General features: G+C 36.0%; 1 protein-coding gene across 4 annotated transcripts in view; it reads left to right on the plus strand.

Moving 5' to 3' along the window:
- Positions 1–25054, plus strand: part of LOC113640647 (ephrin type-B receptor 1-B) — a 315649-nt gene that overhangs the window by 71923 nt on the left and 218672 nt on the right. For all 4 annotated transcript variants that reach the window (XM_027143223.2, XM_027143225.2, XM_027143227.2 and 1 more), the window contains exon 2: positions 15453–15517. In XM_027143223.2, coding sequence (XP_026999024.1) covers positions 15453–15517 — 65 coding nt within the window. The remainder of the gene's footprint in view (positions 1–15452; positions 15518–25054) is intronic.

Below are 25054 nucleotides of genomic sequence, written 5' to 3' on the forward strand. Positions count from 1 at the left end.
GGGTTAAAGTGGTGACTTTTACAGCAAAATATCTCCATAACACAATGCTGCCATCACCATGCTTCACCACTGAGATTGGGATTAAATGCTTAAGTTTTTGCTTGAATAGAGCCCACTTCTCCAAAAAGCTGCCAATCTCATACTAACAATTAATTACACTATTAATTTCTGGAATTTTTAAACAGGACTTACAATAGAGATAGTAAAGTTATTGTCGTTTCCAGTTTGATATAGTGAATAAAGCAACAGAATTCATTATTATAATCCATTATTTTAAAACCACCTCTGATCTGAACAATGAACAATTAACAATTAATTAAGAGAAGAAATGAACATAAAATAATTAAATGGGATCAAGAATGCTAATATGAAATAAGTGGAGGGAAAAAACAGGTGTGGCAGGTGTGTGTAAACTTTTGTCCTCAAGAACCAAGCAAAAATTTTGAGAACCACTGATTTCTATCAGAGTAATAAAATGATAATAGTATTTTTAGTCAGAGTGTGTGTGTGTGTGTGTGTGTGTGTGTGTGTGTGTGTGTGTGTGTGTGTGTGTGTGTGTGTGTGTGTGTGTGTGACTGTGTACTGTATATGAATAAAGCCCAATCACTGATTTTTAAGACTGCCTCACAGGCCATTTTGTAAATTATGCTGTCTTACATTGTTCTCTCTGGCAGCATAAATTACAAAGTGGACTATGCTGGAGATTTAAAAATCAGTGATTGGGGCCTTGATTTACACAGTTCAAACCCACACACATACACACGTGTGTGTGTGTGTGTGTGTGTGTGTGTGTGTGTGTGTGTGTGTGTGTGTGTATGTGTGGGGGTGTTTGTGTGTGTGAGCTGTATGGATGCCTGGCGATGAATTAAAGATGACACTTGTGCTCATAAAGATCACTCTGCGCTCTAATGCAATGTTAATGCATGCAAATCGTCTCCCATCATCTCCTTGCAGTGACCCACTCTGTGTACGAGTATGTGTGTGTGTGGCTCTAGGGAGACTGTCAGAGGGTACTTTGGCATTCTGCACCTGTTGGGAGGGAACTGATTGCGTGTGTGTAAGCGTGTGTATCGCAGAAGCTCATCAGTGGTTTGAGTGTAGAGTGTGTGTTGGACAAGACTCCAGGTTTCCCGAGTCAGAAAGCAGCTCTGATGGCAACAAGTAGCTACACAGCTACACACACATACACTTTAGTGCAGGTGCATGGATGTAAGTGCTTTTGAAAAATGCATAGAAGTGTTTATGAAATTGGGTTTGTCAAATCAGATTACATCATGTTAGACATCAATAATTTGAATTATTCTCTTTTTTCCACTAAATCTGGTGATAAAACTCACATATCTTATATCTTATCATATACAGTATATATATATATATCTTATTCATATACTAGTGTGCTAGAAACATCTATGTGCTATCTTTGGAATGAATGCACAGCATTTAGAAAAGCAATTAGCTATCATATGGTAGACCTTTTGTAATAATTTCATTATCCATGTGAACTCTGGTATACATCTATGAGCATCGGTGACAGCTGGAGGGTTCGAATCAACGATAGCTCAAAATGGAAAATTATACCACAGAATCCGTTGAATACCAAATGTGATGAAAAAAAAAGTATCGTCTTGTGACTAATCAATGTGTGAACAATGTATAACTACAGTACTTTTAAAATCTGGAGAAAAAAAAGAAGGAAAGTAAAAGGAAAAATAATAAAAAATGATGTAGTTCACATATTTCACAATGCCTTCTTGATCACTACTGATGACTTCTGTGTTACAGATGTGTCAATGATTTGATCTGAAAAATATCAGCACAAGTGGAGAATCTAGCTCTTTAAATTGAGTTGAATTTGATTCAATTCATTTCAAATTCAGTTCAATTTTATTTGTAAAACATGTTTAACAATGTATATTGTCACAATGCAGCTTTACCAAAAATATATAGATTCAGGATTTGACTTACAAAATAAATGAGCCCCAATGAGCAAGTGGTGCTGTTGGCAAGGACAGACTGAGACCTGAGACGAAAAACCAGGAAAGGGAACCCATCCTCATCTGGGGGACACCAGAAAGTGTGTCTATGAATCATTTCCCTTCTATAACTGTCTACATTCTGATTAAATGTATAATAACAAGGAAATTCATTCAAACTGTTCACTGATGGCAGCTTGATTGAGTGCAAAGCTTTTTCTGTCAATTGCAGTCCGAAGCTGTCTTCATGCTTTCTAAGTGGTACTATCCACAGGAATCCCATTTATCTCCAGGCTGTCCATGTGAGGTCATCCTCAGCAGCAGAGAGCATCCTTCAAGACTTCAAGCAGAAGTAGGGCATCAGGATGGATCAGGCAGGTTCACTTCACATAGCAGAAAGGGTCAGGATCACCGGTATCTCAGTTTCACATGTATTTTTCTAATAACCATTTGTACTTCTTTTCAGAAAAAAATGCCCACCTTAATATATTCTTTAACTAATCTGATGTGGATAAAACCTAATACTGATGTCTTTTGATCTCCCTAACACAGGAAGCTGTTAGCTCTTATATAATCCTTTTTCCATTTTTATTATAAAGTGCTTGGTCATCGAAATTGCACGTATTTTACTGCCAAGAAATAAAATATATCTCACTATTCACTCGGAGCATTTATCACATCCCCTCGGTGTGACCTTTTGTTCTCTTTTCATACGCTGACGATCACGTCTGAAATTATTTGAGCACGACCCATTGTTAACCTATTGTGTAACTGAGAGGGAGTTTGGAAAAGAAAGATGCAACCTTTGATTGTGTTTGAATCTGAGCATCTGAATTCATTTCAGAGAGAGTAGAGAAATTATACTAAATAGAAACACTGCGTTTTTTGCATGACTAAATTAATAAGCCTGATGCGCACTTGCATATTGGGTGGAAGCCAGACAGTACAAGCAACGATGGCACGAATTTGTTATATAATAATTACCTTACTATCTTGCATTATTGTTTAATACCGTGAAATACCTTCAAATAATGTACTTATACTAAGGAGGAAATCAGTCATGTACACTTTATCTTTTAAAACCAGACTTCTTTTCTCTTCCTGCATTATCTAAACCTGGTATTTCACAGGCTTTCCTCTCGATATCACTGCAAACAGAGCCTAGTTTTCAAACAGAAATGGGGGAATGCATAATTTATTGGTATAGCCAATAAAATACAATTAAACTACACATGGTTTTGATGTCCGGGGCGGTTAAATATGGGAATCGTAATTATATGGACATTATTACTGTGCAGTTGGTGTGCAAAATATATTATTTGATATGGAACAATATGTTTGTGCTGTAATTTTGCCATAATGATGATCATAAAAAGGTATACTGTAAATAATGAGCTGTACATAACAGGTTTTAGGTTAACCATCCGCAAATAGACATTCGGATGTGGCGAGTTTAGAATTCTGGTAGATTTGTAGGGGAAAACCTTGAGCCAGCTCTCTGGCAACATCACTGCCTATTCATAAGACAATTTACCAAACAGTGCAAATGAGCAAATGATCAATGTCACTTGTAAATAATGTATTCCTGAATAACAAGCATCGACTTATTACTTTTTGATAAATGGTGAAAAAAAATCTCATCGGGGATCGGGCAGACAGGACATAAATTAATCATTCTAGAGAGGTATCAAACTCTGAAAGGTTTATTTTGTCTAAGTTGGTTGTTATTGTGTTGTAATATAAATTTATGTTTAATGTTCTGTCTATTGGTTTATTTATTATACATATTTGTCTAACTAGGGAACAGCAAGAAGTTTTTTTTTGTTTTGTTTGTTTTTTGTTTTTGTGAGTCATGCTTGCATGCTTGCCTACTTTTTACACTCTTCACTCTCTGACACACACTCCCTCCCTTTGACTTCCATATTGATTTGCTTGGTCCATACTGACTTGCAGTGCCAGCCTTCCCCGTCTGGGACATCCCTTCTATTCTTAGGAAGGCTAAGCATCAGCTCTCTCTCTCTCTCTCTCTCTCTCTCTCTCTCTCTCTCTCTCTCTCTCTCTCTCTCTCTCTCTCTCTCTCACACACACACACACACACACACACACACACACACACACACACACACACACACACACACACACACACACAAAGAGACACACACGAACAAGAACACCCACGTCAGAATTAATTCTCACCCTGTCAGTATGAAGAGAGGGTGTGAAAGAAGGTGATAAATGTGTGTGTGTAAGACCATTCATCTCTGAAGACCATGGAATATTTAAAAGTATACCACCTTAAACTACCCTCCATAATATCAAATCTAGAAAACGCAGTGTTCGCAGTATAAATTTCCTCCCACTTGTTTTATTTCAACAATCATACCCAAAACTTCTCCGGTTTTCTTTCACCTCCCAAAAACACGATAGTATTATTGGTAAGATAAGATACTGTAGGTGTTGGCCCCTCGAAATCAACATGTGAGTTTGTGTGTGTGTCTGTGTGTTTGTGAGAGAGAGTTGTAATTGACTGGTGTTTAATCCAGGCTAGATACCCAGTGTTAGGATCCAGAACATCATTCAAACAGGATAAAAAGTTTACTGCAAATAGGCAAGTGAGAGTGAGATCTATGTATACTGTTCTGTTATAATTCATTCTATAATAAGAAATATTAACTTGCTACAGATTTGTTTCAGATTATTGATAATAAATGAAAAAAGTCACACAGTTTGGCCTCATACTTTTGAACCTACAAAGGAAAAATCTACCTTTAATAACTACAAATATCAATCATTTTAATAAATATTTGATCTTCAATAGGCATTTCATAAAGAAACTCAGAATTGCCCTTTTTTGGTTTCAAACAACTTTTGGTCTGTTTGCACTTTTTTGGATCTACATTACCCACAATGCTGTTCGTCTAGTGGCACAAGAAGGAATTATTCCTCAGTCCTGGAGGTACTGATGCAGAGGCACTTTAATGCTTTTAGAATTCTCACCTCATTTGTTCACTCTGCTCCAATAAATACAGTTCCAAAGCTATGTCTATGTATTATGGTACCACCATCATCACCTTCATGCTTGTGATCTGGTAGAATACCATGCCCCCTAACTCAGTGCTGTCTAAGCTGGAACTTTAAATCCGGCATTTGCTCTTCTCAATACTTCTCCACTCTATAACTTCCCATTAATATGACAAAATGAAAACTGGAGAGAATAATATTTAATATGGGTCGAATAGGAGTATTCCCTTCAGTAAAAAATTACATTGAGGTGGGCTCTGTTGTCGTGTGAAGATTATTTGTGCTATCTCTTGCTTTAAGGATAAGATGAGACATTATTTTACTATACCTGTGATTGACCTTAAGGCCAAAATCTCTCTCAAGTCTATGGACACAAAGAATAGACTACGAAAAACAGGAGGTCAAAGGACGCATATGTGAATTGAGATCTTCCTGCTGCATAATAGCCCTTCCCAGCAAATTTCCAGTAGTGGACACGACACTTAACGGACAATAAATCCATCTCGTCAGCGCTTCCTAAGCAATATATTAATAGATTTCCTGTTAAATGGCTGATGAACCGAAAGTTAATTAGGCATGTTTTAATGTATGAAGTTCACTGATTGCTGATGCAATCTCCTGCTAGCTACAGTACCAACTAAGCTAACAAGCTTACGTTACCTCAGGATAGAAGCTAGCACAGTTTGGTAGTTTTAAAGAACCTTTTGAACAACCTATATATGCATATTTTTAGATTACCGTCATTAAAAAGATAAAAGTTACAGTTATGGGTCAGGAATCCGTAATGCACTATGTTTTGCTGCAAAATACTATTCTGGAACTTCAAGCTGGATTCATTGTGCACAAGTCTGCAGCCAAGATGCATCCTTAATATCAAGAACAATTAATATCAAGGTAATTTCATGTCGTCTTTGGTGCTTGAGTTCTTGAGTATTGGAATTGTCTTGTGGCGGACGATGATGATGTAGAATGTGTACAGGGGGATGCAAAAGCGATTAAGAACACTGAGTAGCAATTGAGTAATGGCTTTATTGTCCTGCATACTGTTATTGAAAACTGATCAACATCTTCAGACCACAAAGACCATCAGAATTCAGAATTAGAGGAGAGATATTTTGTGTCAACAGACCTGATATATTGTAGGTGTATGACGATATACCAGCATTCTTGTATAGAATAGCCTTTAAACTCCTGAACAAACATCAGTGGTAGTGTTGCTAATACAATTTTGGCATTGTATAGTGCTAGCTTTAGTTTTACATAGTTTGCATGTTGTGAATCGGATACTATGTTATACTTGCTTAGAGATTACTGTACCGAAAATCAGGAATGCCAATGAAATAAAACTTTGAAATGATTTTGAATGTGAGAGAGAGAGAGTAAGAAAAGTGAGAAAAAAGAGAGAAAGAAAGTAATTTTTGTTATCTTGTTCAGACCTTTATCTAGCTTGCTTTAGAAAGCTGATCATTGAGGATTGTGTGTGGGTGTATAAAATACTCTTTCCCATCAACGTGTTTGTTAAATTTCAGTCATGATGTGTCACATAGATTATTGGCTGTACTGCAGCCACTTTGTATAGTATTTGTGTGCATATGTGTGTGTGTGTGTGTGTGTGTGTGTGTGTGTGTGTGTGTGTGTGTGTGTGTGTGCAGACTTGTAATTGTGTGAAGAGGACCACTGTATCGATCATAGCTGAGTCCACATCAATGTTTAATGCGCTTCTTCTGTACTGAAACGACCAGCCATCAAATATCGATCCAACATGTCCAAGCTTTGTTTATGGCTGTTTGTAAATGAGAGAGCGAGAGAGGAAGAGAGAGAGAGAGGGCCCTTGGGGTTGCAGGTCATTGGATGACTGATGTTGGTGCAGCGTTGAAGGTTTTATTGGTGATGTCATGGGGCCTGTTGATCTCTGAACCTTGGAAGATGAACAATCTCATTTGCACGTCTGTATTTAACCAGCATGTCCTGCACAGGTCACTGTGTTATGCACTTTTTTTAATATTCTTTACAAGAATATACAACAATATCAATCACATTTTTCATAAAAATGATCAAACATGAAAAAATAAAAACATGTTCCGTTTTTCTAACATTAATATTGATTTTAAATTTAAATTTGAATTTAATGCAAGGCTGGCCATGAATATTAGATACATAGAATATTAGATACGGCCTGTTTTGTGTTTGGGTTATATACTGTATACAGTTTTTATGGTTCAGTGTTTCTCTGGGTATTTCAATAAGTGGATGAAAAAGTAGGCCTATAAAATGTATAGTAGATTTTAGTAAATTCAAGGAAATCTTACAATAAAGCCAAACTTTAACTTATTACATTTTGATTTCTTAAAGGAAAAGAAGTTGCACTTTTTTTTAAATCAAAATGGTCATAAAACAGCTTTATAAAATATATATTCAGGGCATACATTTTAAATTGATTCCCCAATGAACAAACTGGAGGTGTCGGTGGGAAAGAAAAAAATCCCTGAGAATATATGAGATAGAGATGCAGTGAATGCAGCTACATTTTCTCATGCTCCTAAGGTATGGGACACCCACATGTCCCAGAGCAAATTTAAACACTTTTGCTTGCATTCCAAAAAGTATATTTTCTGTATCACATCTGTCTATATATATTTTCTTTCTCCCAAGCCTACCATGTACATGTCTAACATTACAGAAATATAATCAATATAATGTGATTTAGAAATAAGAATCTTGAAAGAGCACAGGTTTTATTTTCTTGATGATAATGCAAGTGCAAACACAATACATGTCTGTGGGTGCAGTGGGGGAAAAAATCTTCTGAGCTGTATAATACAAAATACAATGAATGCAAATATAGTATCTAAACCGAATACTATAACTATCAGGTGTAGATAGATTAGATTGCCTATCAGATTTTGCTTCGCAATTACCTGCCAGACATAACGTTTTTTGTTTTTTTATTCATCCAAAGGCCAGCTTGCCTTTCCCAAGGAAAACGTTTCATTTGGTATGTCTGTTAGTCATAACATGTGCCAGCTGGTTTAAATAATTTGTATATGCCTATTTTATGTAGAAACTGTGAGAAACATACGGCAAAATACAGACTAGTGTAGTGCAAGAACTCGTCGTATTCTGTAACTGCAATACTAGCACATTCAAGCTATTTTTTTACCGGAAACATTTTGTTTTGGGATGCCCAAGTTCAGCACTGAATTTCTTTGTGCCTAGCATACTACATCCATAAAAAAATGCTTAGGTTTTTTTTTTAACCCAAATGTTTTATCTAAGTAAATGTTGATATCAAACCCATTTCTGTTCTCCAAAACACCTCAAGTGCTTGTTCATAAGAATTTCACATTTGAAGGCGTTATCTTTAACCACTAATATTCTGTGTAAGGTTATCCAGCAGAGTGAAACATGTCTCGCACTGAAAGCCAACAGTGTCCCGACTCATTCCATATCAGACTTGCGGTGATAAAATAATTCATTTGTTTATACTGATTGGAAGTCAATTTCCATTCCGTGGGCAGAATAAAACACCAGTGAACTGATAAAAAAAGGATAAATGAAAATGAAGATGCTAGCCAGACTTCAATAACATTAGAATAACATGTGATGAATTTTACAGCTAATTGCTGAAATGTTTGCCAAAGACTTTCTTCAAACATGATGCTTCATTACCAGACACATGATCAAGAAAGGATAAAGAGTTGAATATGTCAGTACCAGGTTATGCTTTTCTGGATTAATCCATAAAGATTGAAACCTTTGAATTAAATGATATTAGTTACCACTTGTTTGTTGTTATTGGGCAGCACACTGAAGCTGTAAAGCTATATCCACCCTGTTACTAAAGCTATGCTAAAAAATAAACCAAAAAAATGCTTTACTAAAAAAACCAAAAAAAAAAACCAAAAACAAACAAACAAGTGACTTAAATCTCTCACATCTGCACCAACACAACATCAATAGAGTTCCAGGCATCTCTTGTTAATTCATGCCAATTTTCAGACTTAATGGATTATTGCTCATCGTTATGCACGTGGACACCAAATTGTAAAATTAGAGAGAATATCATATGGTTTTATTACTGTTGAAACGAGGATGAGTGAAATGAGGCCAGACCACACAATTATGCTTTTAACATTCAGTGAGAAGGAGGGACAGAGTGCAGAAGGTGATAAAAAGAAAGAAAGAAGTGAGAGGGATGTTCAATGAGAAGGCAAGACTGCCATGTTTAAACGAGACGGCGCGTGAATTCTGAACAGGCTGTGACTCAACTGCATTTGGTTGTCATTAATTTAGATAGCATGCCCTTGTCGACTTGCACTCTCCTCTTTCCCTTAGGGGATGTCCACATAACCGTCTTAAAGCCTGTTCCAATACTTCATTACTAAGTGTGCTTACTCAGAATGACCCTTTTTAGGCTGAGGGTTTGGGTCTATAGAATGACAGAATTTAAAGGTATATTTACATGTTTATTTTTTGTATCATGCCATATTTAATTATTTAGCAACAGATCAATATGTTTCTGTTTCTTTACAATGGACACTTCATGTACAATGAGTACATGCTACACTTTTTTTGTGACATACTTATTTATTTGACAATGCTAAACAGACAGAACAAGCTTTAGGTTAAAAGACGCTTTAAAAATAAAAGTTTTTTGAATGTAAGCATTTTAACATTAGACCGAAGGCCATTCAGGACGGTTGGTGGGAAATGAGAGGTTTATGGTGGCTTACTACCTTTGATTATATCTTCAGAATAGAGATGAGAATGCAGATACATCTTCATAAGCTCTGACAATACAAGACCCCACATGTCCAATTCTGAATGTTTAAGCTTGCATTCCAAGGAATTCATTTTCCATGTCACATCTGTCAACAATTTTTTTACTCCCAAGCCTACCGTGTACATGTCAAACATCACAGAAATATAATCAAGATAATGCGGTGTGGATGAATTCTCAAGTTCCAACCTTGAAAATACACAATATTGGAAGAAATCCTTGGATCTTGTAATGTAAGGATTTAAACATGCTTTGGTATGATAGGAAAATATTCAATGATAGGTGCTGGGAAAGGTGTAGTTACTGTTCTGTTCTTATACAGGAAATGGATTATGTTTCTATAGCAACATGTCCTGAAGGATTTTGTTTGGTTTATACCATAGGTTTGGTTTATTTATCAATGATTATATGTTTGTAAAAATTGATTAATAAACATGCTACTTTTGAACTTGAACGGTGTTACATTACTACTGTATAACAGCAGCTCTGACAGTTTCTACTGTATAGTAACAATGTATAGACAGGGACTTGTACTGCAGACAATATATGTAATCTATTATCTATAATCTATCTACTAATACTTAATTTAAAAACATTTCTAAAAAGAAAAATGTTTACGTTTCTAAATTCTAAATTTCTAAAAAAAAAATGCTTATGTAATATTTATTAATGTTTGAATCTTCAAATTGAAGTTATGTATATCACTTTAGCTATAAACAGCAGTTCCCTCACCAGTCTCTCTTAATTTATATAAAATAAATACCTGACAATGCAAATTCAACCATTCATGTGTGGAAACATGCTGTTCCATAGTGCTGATCCTGGAGACTTCTTCCATAAATGTTACATAAAATTCCTCCCTTACAGAAATCTTCACCATCTGAATGATTATAGGTTTTTCACTGTAAAATTATTATTTTTTCTTTATTATTACATTTAGATTATGTTGGACTTCATACAATATTGTATTTTCAAAATGAGATTTAAAATGAATCTCCACCAGTCAGATTTGAGAATTCATTCAGCACTCCGGTGTAAATGGTGTATAGAGTAGAATAGAAATGCCTTTATTTCCATTATAGCTTTTCATACAACAATATTTAGAGAGATTCAGCTTTGTAGGGTTAGACAGCAATCGTCTTATATTTCAGACAAATGATCAGTTCCAGACGTTACTCACTCCGCATCACACACTTACTGAACAAAATGTTTAAGAAGAATAATTGAATAATTCCTTAAGAAATTTAAGGTTTCTTGTTCTGCGGTGTAAAAATTTAATTTGCTAATCCTGTAGGTTGATGTTCTGTTCATTGTGAGTGACAGCAAATAGCACAAATCTGCACAGATCTATAAATGGTTATTCCTTTAAATGCATGTTGGCAATGTCATTTTAGATTGATGGATTTGCCCAGGTGCACGTTTGTGTGTGTGTGTGTGTGTATGTGTGTGTGTGTGTGTGTGTGTGTGTGTGTGTGTGTGTGTGTGTGTGTGTGTGTGTGTGTGTGTGTGTGTGTGTGTGTGTGTGTGTGTGTGTGTGTGTGTGTGTGTGTCTGTGTGTCTATCTGTGCTTGTGCCTCTCTGTCACTCAAATATAGCTCTTTCTGTTGAGAAAAAGGGCAACCTAAATGATGCTGGAAATTATCCAAGTGGGAGGGTCGGTAGACAGGGTCACGTTAAATGGTGTAATGAAATGGGACACACACACACACACACACACACACACACACACACACACACACACACACACACACACACACACACACACACACACACACACACACACACACACACACACACACACACACATTCATTTGCTGAAATTTGGAGTGATTTCCCAGGAGCAACCCTGCTCCCTTGAGAGCTTTGATGTGTCGAGGTCTTACCACATCTAGTCTCGGTGGCAGCAGTTGATGATGCACATGCTGTTCAAGGGGAAATGAAATTACATGTTGTGTGTGTGTGTGTGTGTGTGTGTGTGTGTGTGTGTGTGTGTGTGTGTGTGTGTGTGTGTGTGTGTGTGTGTGTGTGTGTGTGTGCGCGTTTGTGTGTATTTTGTGAGCACATGTGTGAACCAAGCTGCCAGGGGTTCAATAACATGCACCCAACCCCACAAAATAAGAGAACACTCTGATAATATGTGTGGTGTTTTATTACCGTGTGTATGTGTGTGAGTGTGTGTGTGTGAGTGTGTGTTCGGCATTGGTGCATGCCCGAATCTTTTCTTATGAAGCTCTTCTCTAATTGGCTCTAATAAGAAGCCATTATTGATTGAGCACTGATGATTGGATATCCAATCTACCTTTCATCTCCTCCAGTAACCAAGCAATTGTTTCATCTCAATCACAGCCTGCAGTCCTTACGCACGCTTCACTGTGTAACTGCCAATGCTTCCTTGCCAATTAATGGAAATTCACAGAAGTCAATTGAAAGGGAAAGTTAAGAACGACAGTTCAACTTTTATTTAAACTCAATCCAATGAACTCTATCCTTCTTGTTAGAATTCTTAACAAATGCTTTCTTGGTCTTGTTCTTATTTGTAGTTGTTGAAAACACTGTAGTATTTCTTACCCCAGCATATTTAAGATGATATATTTACATTAAATCTATTTCTTACCCCAGCATATTTAAGATGAAATATTTACACTAAATGATCAGCTACAACCGACAAGGATGTTTGACGTTTCCTACATGTTTCCCCGCACTGCAAAACATGACATCTTTTGATAAAAGAGAAAAAAACTTGAATTCAGTCAATTGTATTACTTATTATAAGATTACAATAAAGAAATATACTGTAAGAATATTAAGCCTATTTCTTCTTCTTCTCCTCCTCCTCCTTCTTCTTCTTCTTCTTCTTCTTCTTCTTCTACTTTTGGCTTTTCCTGTTAGTCTTCTTTTGGCTTTTCTTCTTCTGTCTTGACATTGCACAAACGTTCTTAGAATTAGAATATTTAAAGCTTAAAATTTGTAAAATATGTCAAATATATGTAAAATATTTGATTTATTGTAACCTTGTAATTTATTGTGAACTCGAAATTGAGAAATTTAAATTAGGATATTTAAATTATTTGCATATTTATTATACTTATTATATTATATTATTATATTTATTATAAAAATATCATTAAGTAGTATTCATTTATTTAATATCACTGAAATATTTGATTTTAAATGCTATTTTTTTATATTTTGACTTATTCAGATTATTTATTTATTTATTTATTTGAATATTACTGACCTGACTAAAATGATCTATCTATCTATCTATCTATCTATCTATCTATCTATCTATCTATCTATCTATCTATCTATCTATCTATCTATCTATCTATCTATCTATCTATCTATCTATCTATCTATCTATCTATCTATCTGTCTGTCTGACTAGCTATGCACAGGAATTCAACAATATACTTCTGTAAAAACTTCAATCTTTCCAAAGTAAAATGAGATAAAGTAGTACATTTTTCGCAATGTTTGTGGCTCACTTCTCATATTTCAGCACAAATATTAATCCAAATGAGCTGAGTGGAGATGTGTCAGTGTGACAGTCATCGGTGTATTGTGTAGCGGATAGATTTTTTGCATTTCCTCCTATGCTGGTTAACCCTACACTTGTCACGCATTGATTGCTTAGCCTTCAAGCTGGCAGGTTTCTTGAAATCCCAATTGATTTGTGCTAAATTTCTCCAGGAAGTGTTACCGTATCTTCACAGAGTGTCTTAGCTACATAACATTCATTACTTTCTGCAAAAATAGAAGCTCTGCTAGCTTCTGTGATCTTCAATAGCTGCCCAATAAAACCATTGCTTTTTTTAATACGCAAATATGTTTGTTCGATTGCACATCAGAACAATCTTTCTGCTGCGCTGTACATTTTTAATACATCTCATGAACTTATGGACACATTTTGTTAATGCCTGAGGGCTTGCACAAACAATACTTCAAAACCCTTGTCAAGAAATCCCAAAGCAGTCCAATAAGAAACTCTAATTAGAATTTATATCATATATTGGAGCCATTCCTGTAAGATTCCTAGGAATAGACCTAAATTTCATGTAGGATTTTTAGGCTCCTCTTCAGATCTATAAGCATATTCAATGTGATATTTTTAAGAATTCCAAAGATGAGCATTTCCACAGTAATGTTATTTTTGTCTCACATCAATGTAGCCTTGTACACAGATAACAACTGATGCTGCACACTTGTTAATCATTGCCTGAATGACTGATGTATATTTCAAACAAAATCAAAATTCATGTTTCGACGTCGTCATTTGATTGGATTCAGGAATTCTAAGAGTGTGTCACATTTGTTAAGGGTCTGCCCAGGATTGGTTGTGATTGGCTGCTTTACATGTCAGTCAGTTGCCCTCTTTGGCGAGCCTTGGCCTATAAGTCTGCTGTCGAATCCAGACCTTCACCAACAGTTATGCAAGACTTAACCTAAACATTATAAACAACATGGGGCAGATTAAAATAACATGGCAGCAAATTACTCGTTGCATTTATATTTTAAACAGCATTAGCATTACAATAAAAAGATTTTTGGCTTTATGAATAAGACTGACTTGACTTTCACCATAAAAGGCAGTGTGTGTGTGTGAGTGTGTGTGTATGTGTGTGTGTAGTGGGACTTGTACTGCCTTGACTGTGCCCTTTTACTCTGTAAACACTCTTATCTGGAAGTAGTGCATGTTGTCTGTAGCGAGTTCTCGTACTGACAGATATCTCTATTGATAAGCTTAGAGAAAAGCTGAACAGTTACACGCAGTCCTCAGGCCTGGTGTTAAAGCCTTACATGCACTTCACATCTCAACAATCACATGATTTCTGTGTGAAATCTACACATACGTGAAAGCACCCATTTTTCACATTTGTAATTTACAATTCATTTATTTTCACATGCCTTCTTGCACTCGTTCTTATTGACTTCTTATTTCCACATGCTCATTTTTTCCATGTGACATTTACTAGAATTCAAATTCAAATGATCTCATCAATTAAATACAAAAGCACATGTCAACAGCAGATGTTGAATGTATCAAGAGGTTCAGTAAAGCTTGTCAGATGGGCTTTGGATATGTTTTTTTGCTTCAGGATTCAGTGGAAGGGTTAAGATCATAATCTTCAATTTAAACAGTGTGGTAAAATGATCAATGTCACAAAGTTTCTGAGATTTAAATAGCGGATGCAGTAGGTATTGAATATTTAATTTTTGGCTTTTTAATTATTCAAAATTGGAAAATTATTTGCAGATTCAGACAAACAAACAAAAAAAAATCTGACTTTTGGACCCCTTTTATATAACCATGCTTGTCAGGATAAACCTCATTTTTCTAGAGAGAAAGCAATGTATAAAATAATCTGTTGAGTCTAAGATGGACTAAAGATTGGAAGGTTACAAGCTCAAATCCCAAATCCCAAATGTAAACGTAAACAAATACAATATATTATCAATGTATTTCTTTCAACCACGAATGATCAAATAGTACAACAAAACATATTATTATTATTATTATTATTATTATTATTATTATTATTATTATTATTATTGTTGTTGTTGTTGTTGTTGTTGTTGTTGTTGTTGTTGTTGTTGTTGTTGTTACATATTATTATTATGTTGTTGTTGTTGCTGTTCTTCTTCTTATTATTATATTTTCTTGTTTTTTATTTCAGAGACAATTTTGGACACTCGGACTGCCACAGCTGAACTCGGCTGGACAGCGTACCCTGCATCAGGGGTAAGTGTGTGTGAAATAAGTTTAATGCTGACTTTATTCACTACTGTGTTCACAACAATAACATGACACACACACACACACACACACACACACACACACACACACACACACACACACACACACACAAACACAAAACAAATCAGAAAATAAAATCTTCTTTTCTTTTCTACCTAATCTGCTTTTGGTAAATTCCCACCTGCCACCCTGCTCTTCCTAGCTCCTGACTGGTAGTCAACTTCTACTTAAAATTAAATGAAACGGGGGCATGGAAGCCTGTATTATTTCCACATATACAGTACATTGGAGCACAGTGGAATTCTTTTCTTCACATATCCCAACTGAAAAGGTTGGGGTTGGAGCAGAGGGGCAGCTAGGATAAAACACCCCTGGAGCAGGGAGACTTAAGGGCCGCAGCTTGGCAGTGCTGGGATTGAACCCCGATCAACAACCCAGAGCCTTAACCACTTGAGCCAGTACTGCCCCCTAAAAAGAGCATAAAGCTTAACATGTGTTTCCACTGACCACATGAAACCAGCCAATCCCATCTTTTCATCTTCTTCTGCACACACAAGTTCTTAGACCAACACAATTAGCTAGGGACATGTGAGAGTGAGAGAATGTACAGTATGCCATTCTTTGGTATCGATAGAGCAAGGCCAATTTTTTTCTTATGGACTCCGAGGCCACAGATGGCTGTGGCAGTGTTATGATTTCAGCTTGTGGTGATGTATAAAAATCTAAAACTAAAATAGCTGATCAGCTTCCCTAAGTGCAATAATGGATAATTTACTGGTAGGTAATATCACATACATGCTTGTGTGGGAGAGTGGGTGAGAATGTGTGTGTGTGTGTGTGTGTGTGTGTGTGTGTGTGTGTGTGTGTGTGTGTGTGTGTGTGTGTGTGTGTGTGTGTGTGTGTGTGTGTGTGTGTGTGTGTGAGAGAGAGAGAGAGAGAGAGAGAGAGAGAGAGAGAGAGAGAGAGAGATTCCCCAATTTTAATAAAGCTGAAAATGTTACAGTTGTGTTTTATTGGTAAAAGGTAAACACAACCAAATACTGTACTATGGCTCGCTCCAAAGAGGCATTTCTCATTAATAGCACTTTAATAAAAGTGTCATTTCCCCCAGTTGTAGCTCTTTATTTATTTATAGCGTTTGGAAATTGTTTACTTCTTGGCTATGTTGGAGGGAAAAAAAAGCTTCTCGGGAGCTAGAGTTCTGCTCTATTACCTCTCACAATAACCTGTGAAGATTTTAGGAGAGAATGAGAAAGAATGAGTCATTAAATCATTCTGGATTACTTTAAAAAAAATAACATGGTAAAATGATTACACTCTCCAGGTGTTGTTATTGCTGAATGTAAATGAAGCGGTATTAGAGACACACAGTGCGTGTGTGTGTGTGTGTGTGTGTGTGTGTGTGTGTGTGTGTGTGTGTGTGTGTGGGTGTGGGTGAATGAGTGTGTATCGGCTTCTCTCTTCGCTCTCTCTGCTTCATCAGAGCGTCGTGGAGAGAAGCTCCCCATGCTATTTCATCAGCACAGCCATTATTCTCCATCCAGCCCCATTCACAGTGACTTAATGACATAATGAAGGCACTTAGGCTCCGCAGAGTCCGCAAAACCCAGCTAAAGGCATGCAGCCAAGGTAGAGTGGAGCTTTAGAGAAATCAGGGTGTAGGGATGCAGAAAGATTAGCATTTAGAGCCAATGCGAGCTCTTAGAGGCATAACAAGTTCTGTCTAGATTTGGGCGTGTGTCTGTTTATATATGTATATATATATTATTTATTTATTTATTTATTTATTTGTTTGTTTGTTTGTTTGTTTTTTTAATTACAAAAAAGTAGCACTGATCTACAGTTACTCATTGGTTATAAAGTACTCATGGATGTGTAAGGCTGGTTTGGGTTCATAGCTTTTCTTATGAGATTTCCTATAATATGCAGTTTATTTCAATCACCCTTCATCATCAAAAATCCACCTACAGATTTGCCATTTACCAAAGTTGCCATCCACCAAATTACACCTCAACCAAATTTATTATTCGTTTAAAATAAACTCCAACCCAATGATTGACCGCACCCTAAAATTTACACACAACCTATGATTCTTGTCCTGATCACGCCTTTCGGTTTTCATGTGATTGCACCGAACCATCATGAGTTACAGCTGTTTGAATACATTAAACCCCACTCCACTAGAACTGATTGAATTTGGTAGCCATGTTGTTTCCACATCCCTATGTGGTTCTGAAAATATTTGTGGTTCAAACACTGCATAGTAACACCAAGTATACAATCATTTTGATTGATAATAATGACCTCAAATTCAGAATATAGTAGTGATAGATAGATAGATAGATAGATAGATAGATAGATAGATAGATAGATAGATAGATAGATAGATAGATAGATAGATAGATAGATAGATAGATAGATAGATAGATAGATAGATAGATAGATTATTAGTAGTATTGTTGTTATATTATTAGAAGTAGTTGTAGAAGTAGCAGTAGGAATAGTATATATATAGATATATATATGTGTATATATAGATATAGATATATATAGATATAGATATAGATATAGATATAGATAGATATAGATATATATAGATATAGATATATATAGATAGATAGATAGATAGATAGATAGATAGATAGATAGATAGATAGATAGATAGATAGATAGATAAATAAATTATTTAATAAAATTACATTTAAAAACATTGACATTTTCAATTTTGGGGAAAAAAAATAAAGAAATGTTAAAAGTGACAACTCTGGCTATTGTTATGTGGCCACAATAAACCAACTACAAATGACATGTGACTTGTCACAGAACTTGCTGCTGTAAACTCTAAGTGCTATTCTGCGTTCACACATACAGAGACTCACAGCAATAAAGTGACCAGAGATCCATTATATTTGACATGACCGACAATGTCTGTTAGTGACTAGATGTGGGTGTGTCCGGTGTCCGGTGATGCAAAAAAAAAATTTCAATTTACACAAAGGACATGATGCAGTGAGTACCAACAGACATGAAGCCAGAGGAGAACACATGTCCCGTTTCATTTTAGTGGCAAGAATCTGACCCACTGATAAACATTATCACTATGCCAAGAAGCAGTAGGAACGCCTACTGGTGACTTCATAGACCTGCAACTTATCATCACTGTATGTGTGAGCATAGCATTAATTACGATGAGTATGAAATGATCAGCTGATCAGCTGATGTGTTGCACCTTTAACTAAAAATATATATTATTTTCAGTTTAATAGGATTTGTAAAATCACTAATAAGCGCTAATAAGCGATCGTGGATGTTAAATCTTACAAGAAGCTACAGCTGCTAAATCTGCAACGTGCTCTAAAGTGATGCTAAATTTTCTAAAATTTTCATAATATGACTACCGATGTGTAATCACGAGATTGTACTGGCTTCAGGCCAGAGTTTTCCAAATCTCATCTCTGCAGTAGGTGCGCTCTCATCACTACATTAAGTGTAATGAGGACTTTGATCATTAGCTGATGAACTGAATCAGGTGTGTGAGCGCAGCAGGAAATCCTGATTGAAATGAAAATGTCCTGAATGTAAATAGTAATGGGCTTAATATGGCAGTTGTTAAGCCGATCATCTAAGCTTCATAACATTTCAATGAGATGTGCAACGGAGGAGGAGAGCATTGTATATATAATATTCCAGATACTTAGCTAGTCAAATAATTAGCTAATATTTTTCAGTTGTCCCAGCTGCTCAGACCTGCTCTAAATCACTTTGTATTGTGCAGTGCCTGTGATATGCAGGAAATATTTTAGTACAGCAAGAGTGAATGCGTGTCTAGAAGTGACACAGATGGACAGAGCAAGAGAGATAGAGAGAGAGAGAGAGAGAGAGAGAGAGAGAGAGAGAGAGAGAGAGAGAGAGAGAGAGAAGAACAGTACAGCCAGACAGATATATATATATAACTAAAAATCAATCTCCCACCACCACTCCACCAGAATTACTGTTTTTGGTTTGACCCAGAAATAAATACATCGCTTGGCCTTTATGTTTTCCCATTGGGTTCTAAGAATTCACCTGCTGGCAAATCTTTCCAGAAATTCCCTAAAGAAACAGCTGATTGATACCAACAACACAAGATTCTTACAATGTATAAAAAAAGCTGTTCATTCCAAGTTCCAGACATACAAAAGAGTCTATTTTGTATTACGTCCTACATGAAGTTATTCTGTTCAGCGTTAAATTCACTTTTACTGTATTTTGGTGGAGATATTTGTTCAAGGCTAGGGATTTTGTCTGCCTTTGTCATAGACAACATATAACTTTGATTTGTGTAAAATAACAGTTTTACTTCTTGAAAAACGGTAATGTTAAATAGAAATCTAAATATTAAAATTTCAATGAAAATTTACCAACATCGTAAAAACTGCGACCTTGGCAACCCTGTGGAGTCTTTTTACAATGCCACATAAAATTCTAAGAGGGCATGGGTTATTAGCATATGAATGATACATTTAGCTTCGACATGTGAACATTGACCTTTAAGATTTATATTTGCATTTAATATTTTACTTTTATATTGCACGTTTACTTGTACTACAAATAAATGGATGTCCTGCTGATGTTGCTGACATCCTACAGCATGGTAACAATGCATACTGTGCAATCCCTTAAGGCAACGGAACTGGCATGGAAGAGCTGTCATAAGCAAAAATAGAATAAGGCAGCATATAAGCTCTTTATAAGTGTTACAGGTGTTAAACTAAAGGAATTAAATGTTGTTCCTTGTGGTTAATTTATATTAACCTTTTGTTCTCTGTGGTTAATTTCTTTTTTCAACAAACCCTATGTAAATCGTTAACTCCTCCCAGGTTAAATTTACCCTTATCCAGAGCGACTTACATTTATCTCAGTTATACAGCTGAGCAATAGAAGGTTAAGGGCCCTGCTCAGGGGCCAAGGAGTGGCACATTGGTATCCCTGATGCACATGACCTCTTGAGGCTCAAACAAACAAACAACCAAAATAACAGATATGTTTTGCATACAGTAGATGATGTAATAGTATATCATTTCAAACACATGCTTAATTTTTTTAGTTTTTAAACACTACTTATTAAATAAAGCTTTTGATGTTCTCTTTAGGAGTAACGAGTATGGACAGGATTAGAAATGAGAACATCAGAGGGACAGCTCAGGTAGGCTGTTTTGGGGACAAGGTCAGAGAGGCTAGACTGAGATGGTTTGGAAATGAACAGAGGATGGAGATGGTTATATTGGTAGAAGGATGTTGGTGATTGAACTGCCAGGTAAGAGGAAGGCCAAAGAGGAAATATATGGGTGTGTTAAAAAAGGACATGATGGTAATTGGTATGAGAGTAGATGATGAAGAGGATATAGTTAGGTGGAAACAGATGATTCGCCTAACTTTATAGATTGTAGAAAATTTAGCTAGACAGTCAATGACAAGCAAGCAAGTGAAATAGTACCTACAGTAAAGCTATGCATAAAGTTAATTACGAGACATAATGTAATTAAAGCTTTAAACAAATATCCTGTTAGAACTTGTTTCTGGTCTGTGTTTTAAATAATGTCTAAGAAGAACAAGGAGCTGATAAAAAAAGAAGCTCAGTGCAATACACATGCACATACACACATAGAATCATACATTTGCACTATGTCCACCATAAACCCAGACAAGAAGATTAGACAAGAAGTAGCCCACAGAGATGATTGGAGTTGCTCAAAAATACTCACAAGGTCACTTCTATGTTCCACAAGTATGTTCATTAACACTGCTACTACATCACATGTTTTCATGCCTCCTCACTCCTCATGCATCATGGCATTTGTTGGTTATTGTCTCTCCTGCAAGAGATACAATCAGCTATGCTGGAGAAATCAAGACAAGACCGGTTGATTGTTTTGTCGAGCACCTTTCTACCATCAGAATGAAAGATTTCTCCTTTCCAGTGGTAGACACTTCAAGAGCAATAGCTGTGACATTATTCTCAACCTGGATCGTGTTGCTAGTTCTTGTAATGCATGGAAAAGGAGCTTATTTACATTCTGGAAACTCGGGAAGCCCATACTGTATATTAAATGCCACTTAGATATTCCCAGTATGAGATATACACTCATCAGCCACTTTAACACCTGTATCTCTAATCCATCCATCCATCCATCCTCCTTCACATGGCAGCACACAAACACTCACATACTATAGAGAGTTTCAAGATACCAAACACATGTCTTTGGACTGGAGAATCTGCAGCAAACCCTTCAAGCATAGGGAGAAACTGCAAGCTTCACAAAAGCAGGCCAGAGATGGAGATCCAATCCCCAACTCCTGATGCATAAGGCAAACATGCTAACTACTAATGTCACCTTGCTCTTCTACTCATACCTCTACTCATTCACCCAATTTTCCATTCAGTCAATCATGTGGGAGCAATGTAACACAAAGAATCATGCAGATGCAGGTCAATAGCTTCAGTTAACATCAAACTTCAGAAAGTGTCGGAAAAATAGAATCTGAGTGGTATGGCTGTTTGGGCCAGACAGGCTGATTTCTGAAAGTCTTGGGATTTTCAAACAAAACAGTCTGCAGAGTTTCCACACAATGTTGAAAAAAAACAAAAACAACAACAACAAATCAACAGACAAAATGTCCCGTTATCTGTTGTTCTGTGGGTGGAAATGGCAAATTCTCACCATGAGGGTAAGAAAAAGACAACAATTTGGCTAAACAGATAGAGTTGATTTTGCTGTTTTGATACAGGAAAATATCTCTCTACTATCAAAAATGCACACGGATTCATTGTTTCAATAAGAAAGGAACTCAGAACCATGGACAATACAATTCTTTATTTTAACACTGGAATATCACACAACCTTAAAAGACAGTATGCACTTACATAACTATTAAAAAAAAAGACACAACTCAAGAATCCAGTAAAAAAAATAAAAATAAATCAAATTCTACCAAACAAAATCGATCTCAAACATAGTATTGTATGGTTCTGTGTAGTCTTATGCAAGTCTGTATAGTCTTGTTTAATATTTTCTAGTCTCAACTAGGTCTGTCTAGTCTTGTGTGCATGTTATTGTAGTATTATGCAAATCTGTGTAGCCTTTTGCAGGTCTTTGTAGTTTCATGCAGGTCTTTTTAACCTTGAGTAGTTCTGTGTTGTCTCGTGGAGCTTTGTAGTTTTGTGTAGTGCTTTGTAGTCTCATGGAGGTCCGTACTGTAGTTGTGTGTAGTTCTGTGTAGTCTCATCCAAGTCTGTGTAGTCTCGTATAGTGTTTTGTTGTCTCTTGCAGGTCTGTGTAGTCTTGTGTAGATCTTTGTAGTCTCATGCAGGTCTGTGTAGTCTTGTGTAGTGTTTTGTAGTCTTTTGCAGGTCTGTGTAGCATTGTGTAGTGTTTTGTAGTCTTTTGCAGGTCTGTGTAGCATTGTGTAGTGTTTTGTAGTCTTTTGCAGGTATGTGTAGCATTGTGCAGTGTTTTATAATCTTTTGCAGGTCTGTGTAGCATTGTGTAGTGTTTTGTAGTCTTTTGCAGGTTTGTTTTGCATTGTGCAGGTTTTTGTAGTCTCTTGCAGGTCTCTTTAACCTTGTGAAGTTCTTTGTAATCTCATGCAAGTCTGTGTAGTTTTGTGTAGTTCTGTATTCATCTATGTAGTAACATGGTCCTAGAAGTACAATGTTTCATTTCATTGTGTATTGTAGCATCTATATATAGTTAAACTGATGATAAAGACACTTGAATTGAGAATGAATAGTCTGGTCTGAGCAGACAGAAAGGAAGGCAACAGAACTCAGTAACTAGCCAGTCTGTACCACCATGCTGAGCTGAACGTTTGCGGCATATGTATGAGTCCAAACAAAAGCGACTTCAGGTTCCAATACTTTACCCAAGAACAGGGATCTGATTCTATAATGGTCTAAACTGGGTAATCTTCACCTGGTCAGTATGTGGGGCATTGCACTGCTAACACATAATTGGCTGATTGAATAATTGTCAGTATGACCAAAGGTAAAATACCAAGATCTCACACACACACACACACACACACACACACACACACACACACACACACACACACACACACACAAACACACACACACACATATATATATATATATATATATATATATATATATATATATATATATATATATATATATATATATTATATATATAATATTACACCCAGAGATTGGGATTTCAATGTTCCAGCTTGTATCTATAAAATGTTTCCCATAAATTACTAACAGTTAATTAAAAAAAAAGGCAGATTAATTAATAACATTAATAATTAATTCATTACATAAGTTAAAACCATATTTCTAACATTAAATATAAAAAAACATCTTGCACTGAAATCTAGTGTCTTGATTCATTTTATACTGATCGAAAATGGCTAGTGAGTTGATTTCAATTCCCTTTCCCAGTGCACCGGTAAAAAAAAGGGTAAAACCTTATAATTCCAATGTCTCAATAAGATATGTAGTGATTTACTAGCCTTGTGGTTTTCTGCTTTATAATCCCACTCCCACATGCTTCCACAGACATGACTCAACTGACCGAAATTGCTCTCACAGTTATTTTTGTTTGTACACCCACTCATGACATTTTCAAAAGAATTGCATTAGCTCCATTTAAATGCTTAAAGGAGTTAGCAATTTAAACTACACTGACCCTGATCAAGATAAAGCAGTAACTGGATATGAATGGATGAATTCCAATTGACACCAGATGTGTTAAAACATCAGTGTCCAATACCGTCCCGTGTTAACCAGCATCGCTTTTCATTTTCTTACGAGATGTACTTTTTTCAGCCTCCACTCCTGTCGGACTTTATATTGATTTTTATTCAAGTTCTTGATGTTTTCAAAAAACTTTCAGAAAAATGGAAGAGACAGATGCTGGCAAACATAGTTAACATGTTAGTAAGTGTAATACAGAAACTTGTTTCACTGAATTAAATCCAGCACTTGGACTTTATGTATTCCTTTCAGAATTCAGCTTATAGCAGGTCTTTTTTGAGAGTCAAGTAAAAAGATATTTTTGAAATTATTGTTTGTAAGAAATATATACATAACATAGTAACCCATCCAACATTGTCTGTATGATGTTGTCTGTCTTTTCACACTGGGGGCATCTGAGGGACCCGTACACTATTATAAAAGGTGAAAACATTCGATACGATACATTAAAAACAGGGGGGTGTAGACGTTTGAAAATGATGATTGGCGTATATTCTTAATTTTACTGTTTTGTTTGTGTAAATTGTGTAAAATGCAGTTTTTATTATCACCTTTTTGAAATTATTAATTCACACACACACACACACACACACACACACACACACACACACACACACACACACACACACACACACACACACACACACACACACACAGGTCCATATGCACGGACACATTTTGTGTACAAGTGAGAAAGACAGATTTGATAATGACTGTACAGTAGTGTCGTTAAATAGTGATGTGTAAAAGAAGTGGATTGGGTT

This window comes from Tachysurus fulvidraco, chromosome 22 (genome assembly GCF_022655615.1).
Source record: "Tachysurus fulvidraco isolate hzauxx_2018 chromosome 22, HZAU_PFXX_2.0, whole genome shotgun sequence".
Taxonomy (NCBI): domain Eukaryota; kingdom Metazoa; phylum Chordata; class Actinopteri; order Siluriformes; family Bagridae; genus Tachysurus; species Tachysurus fulvidraco.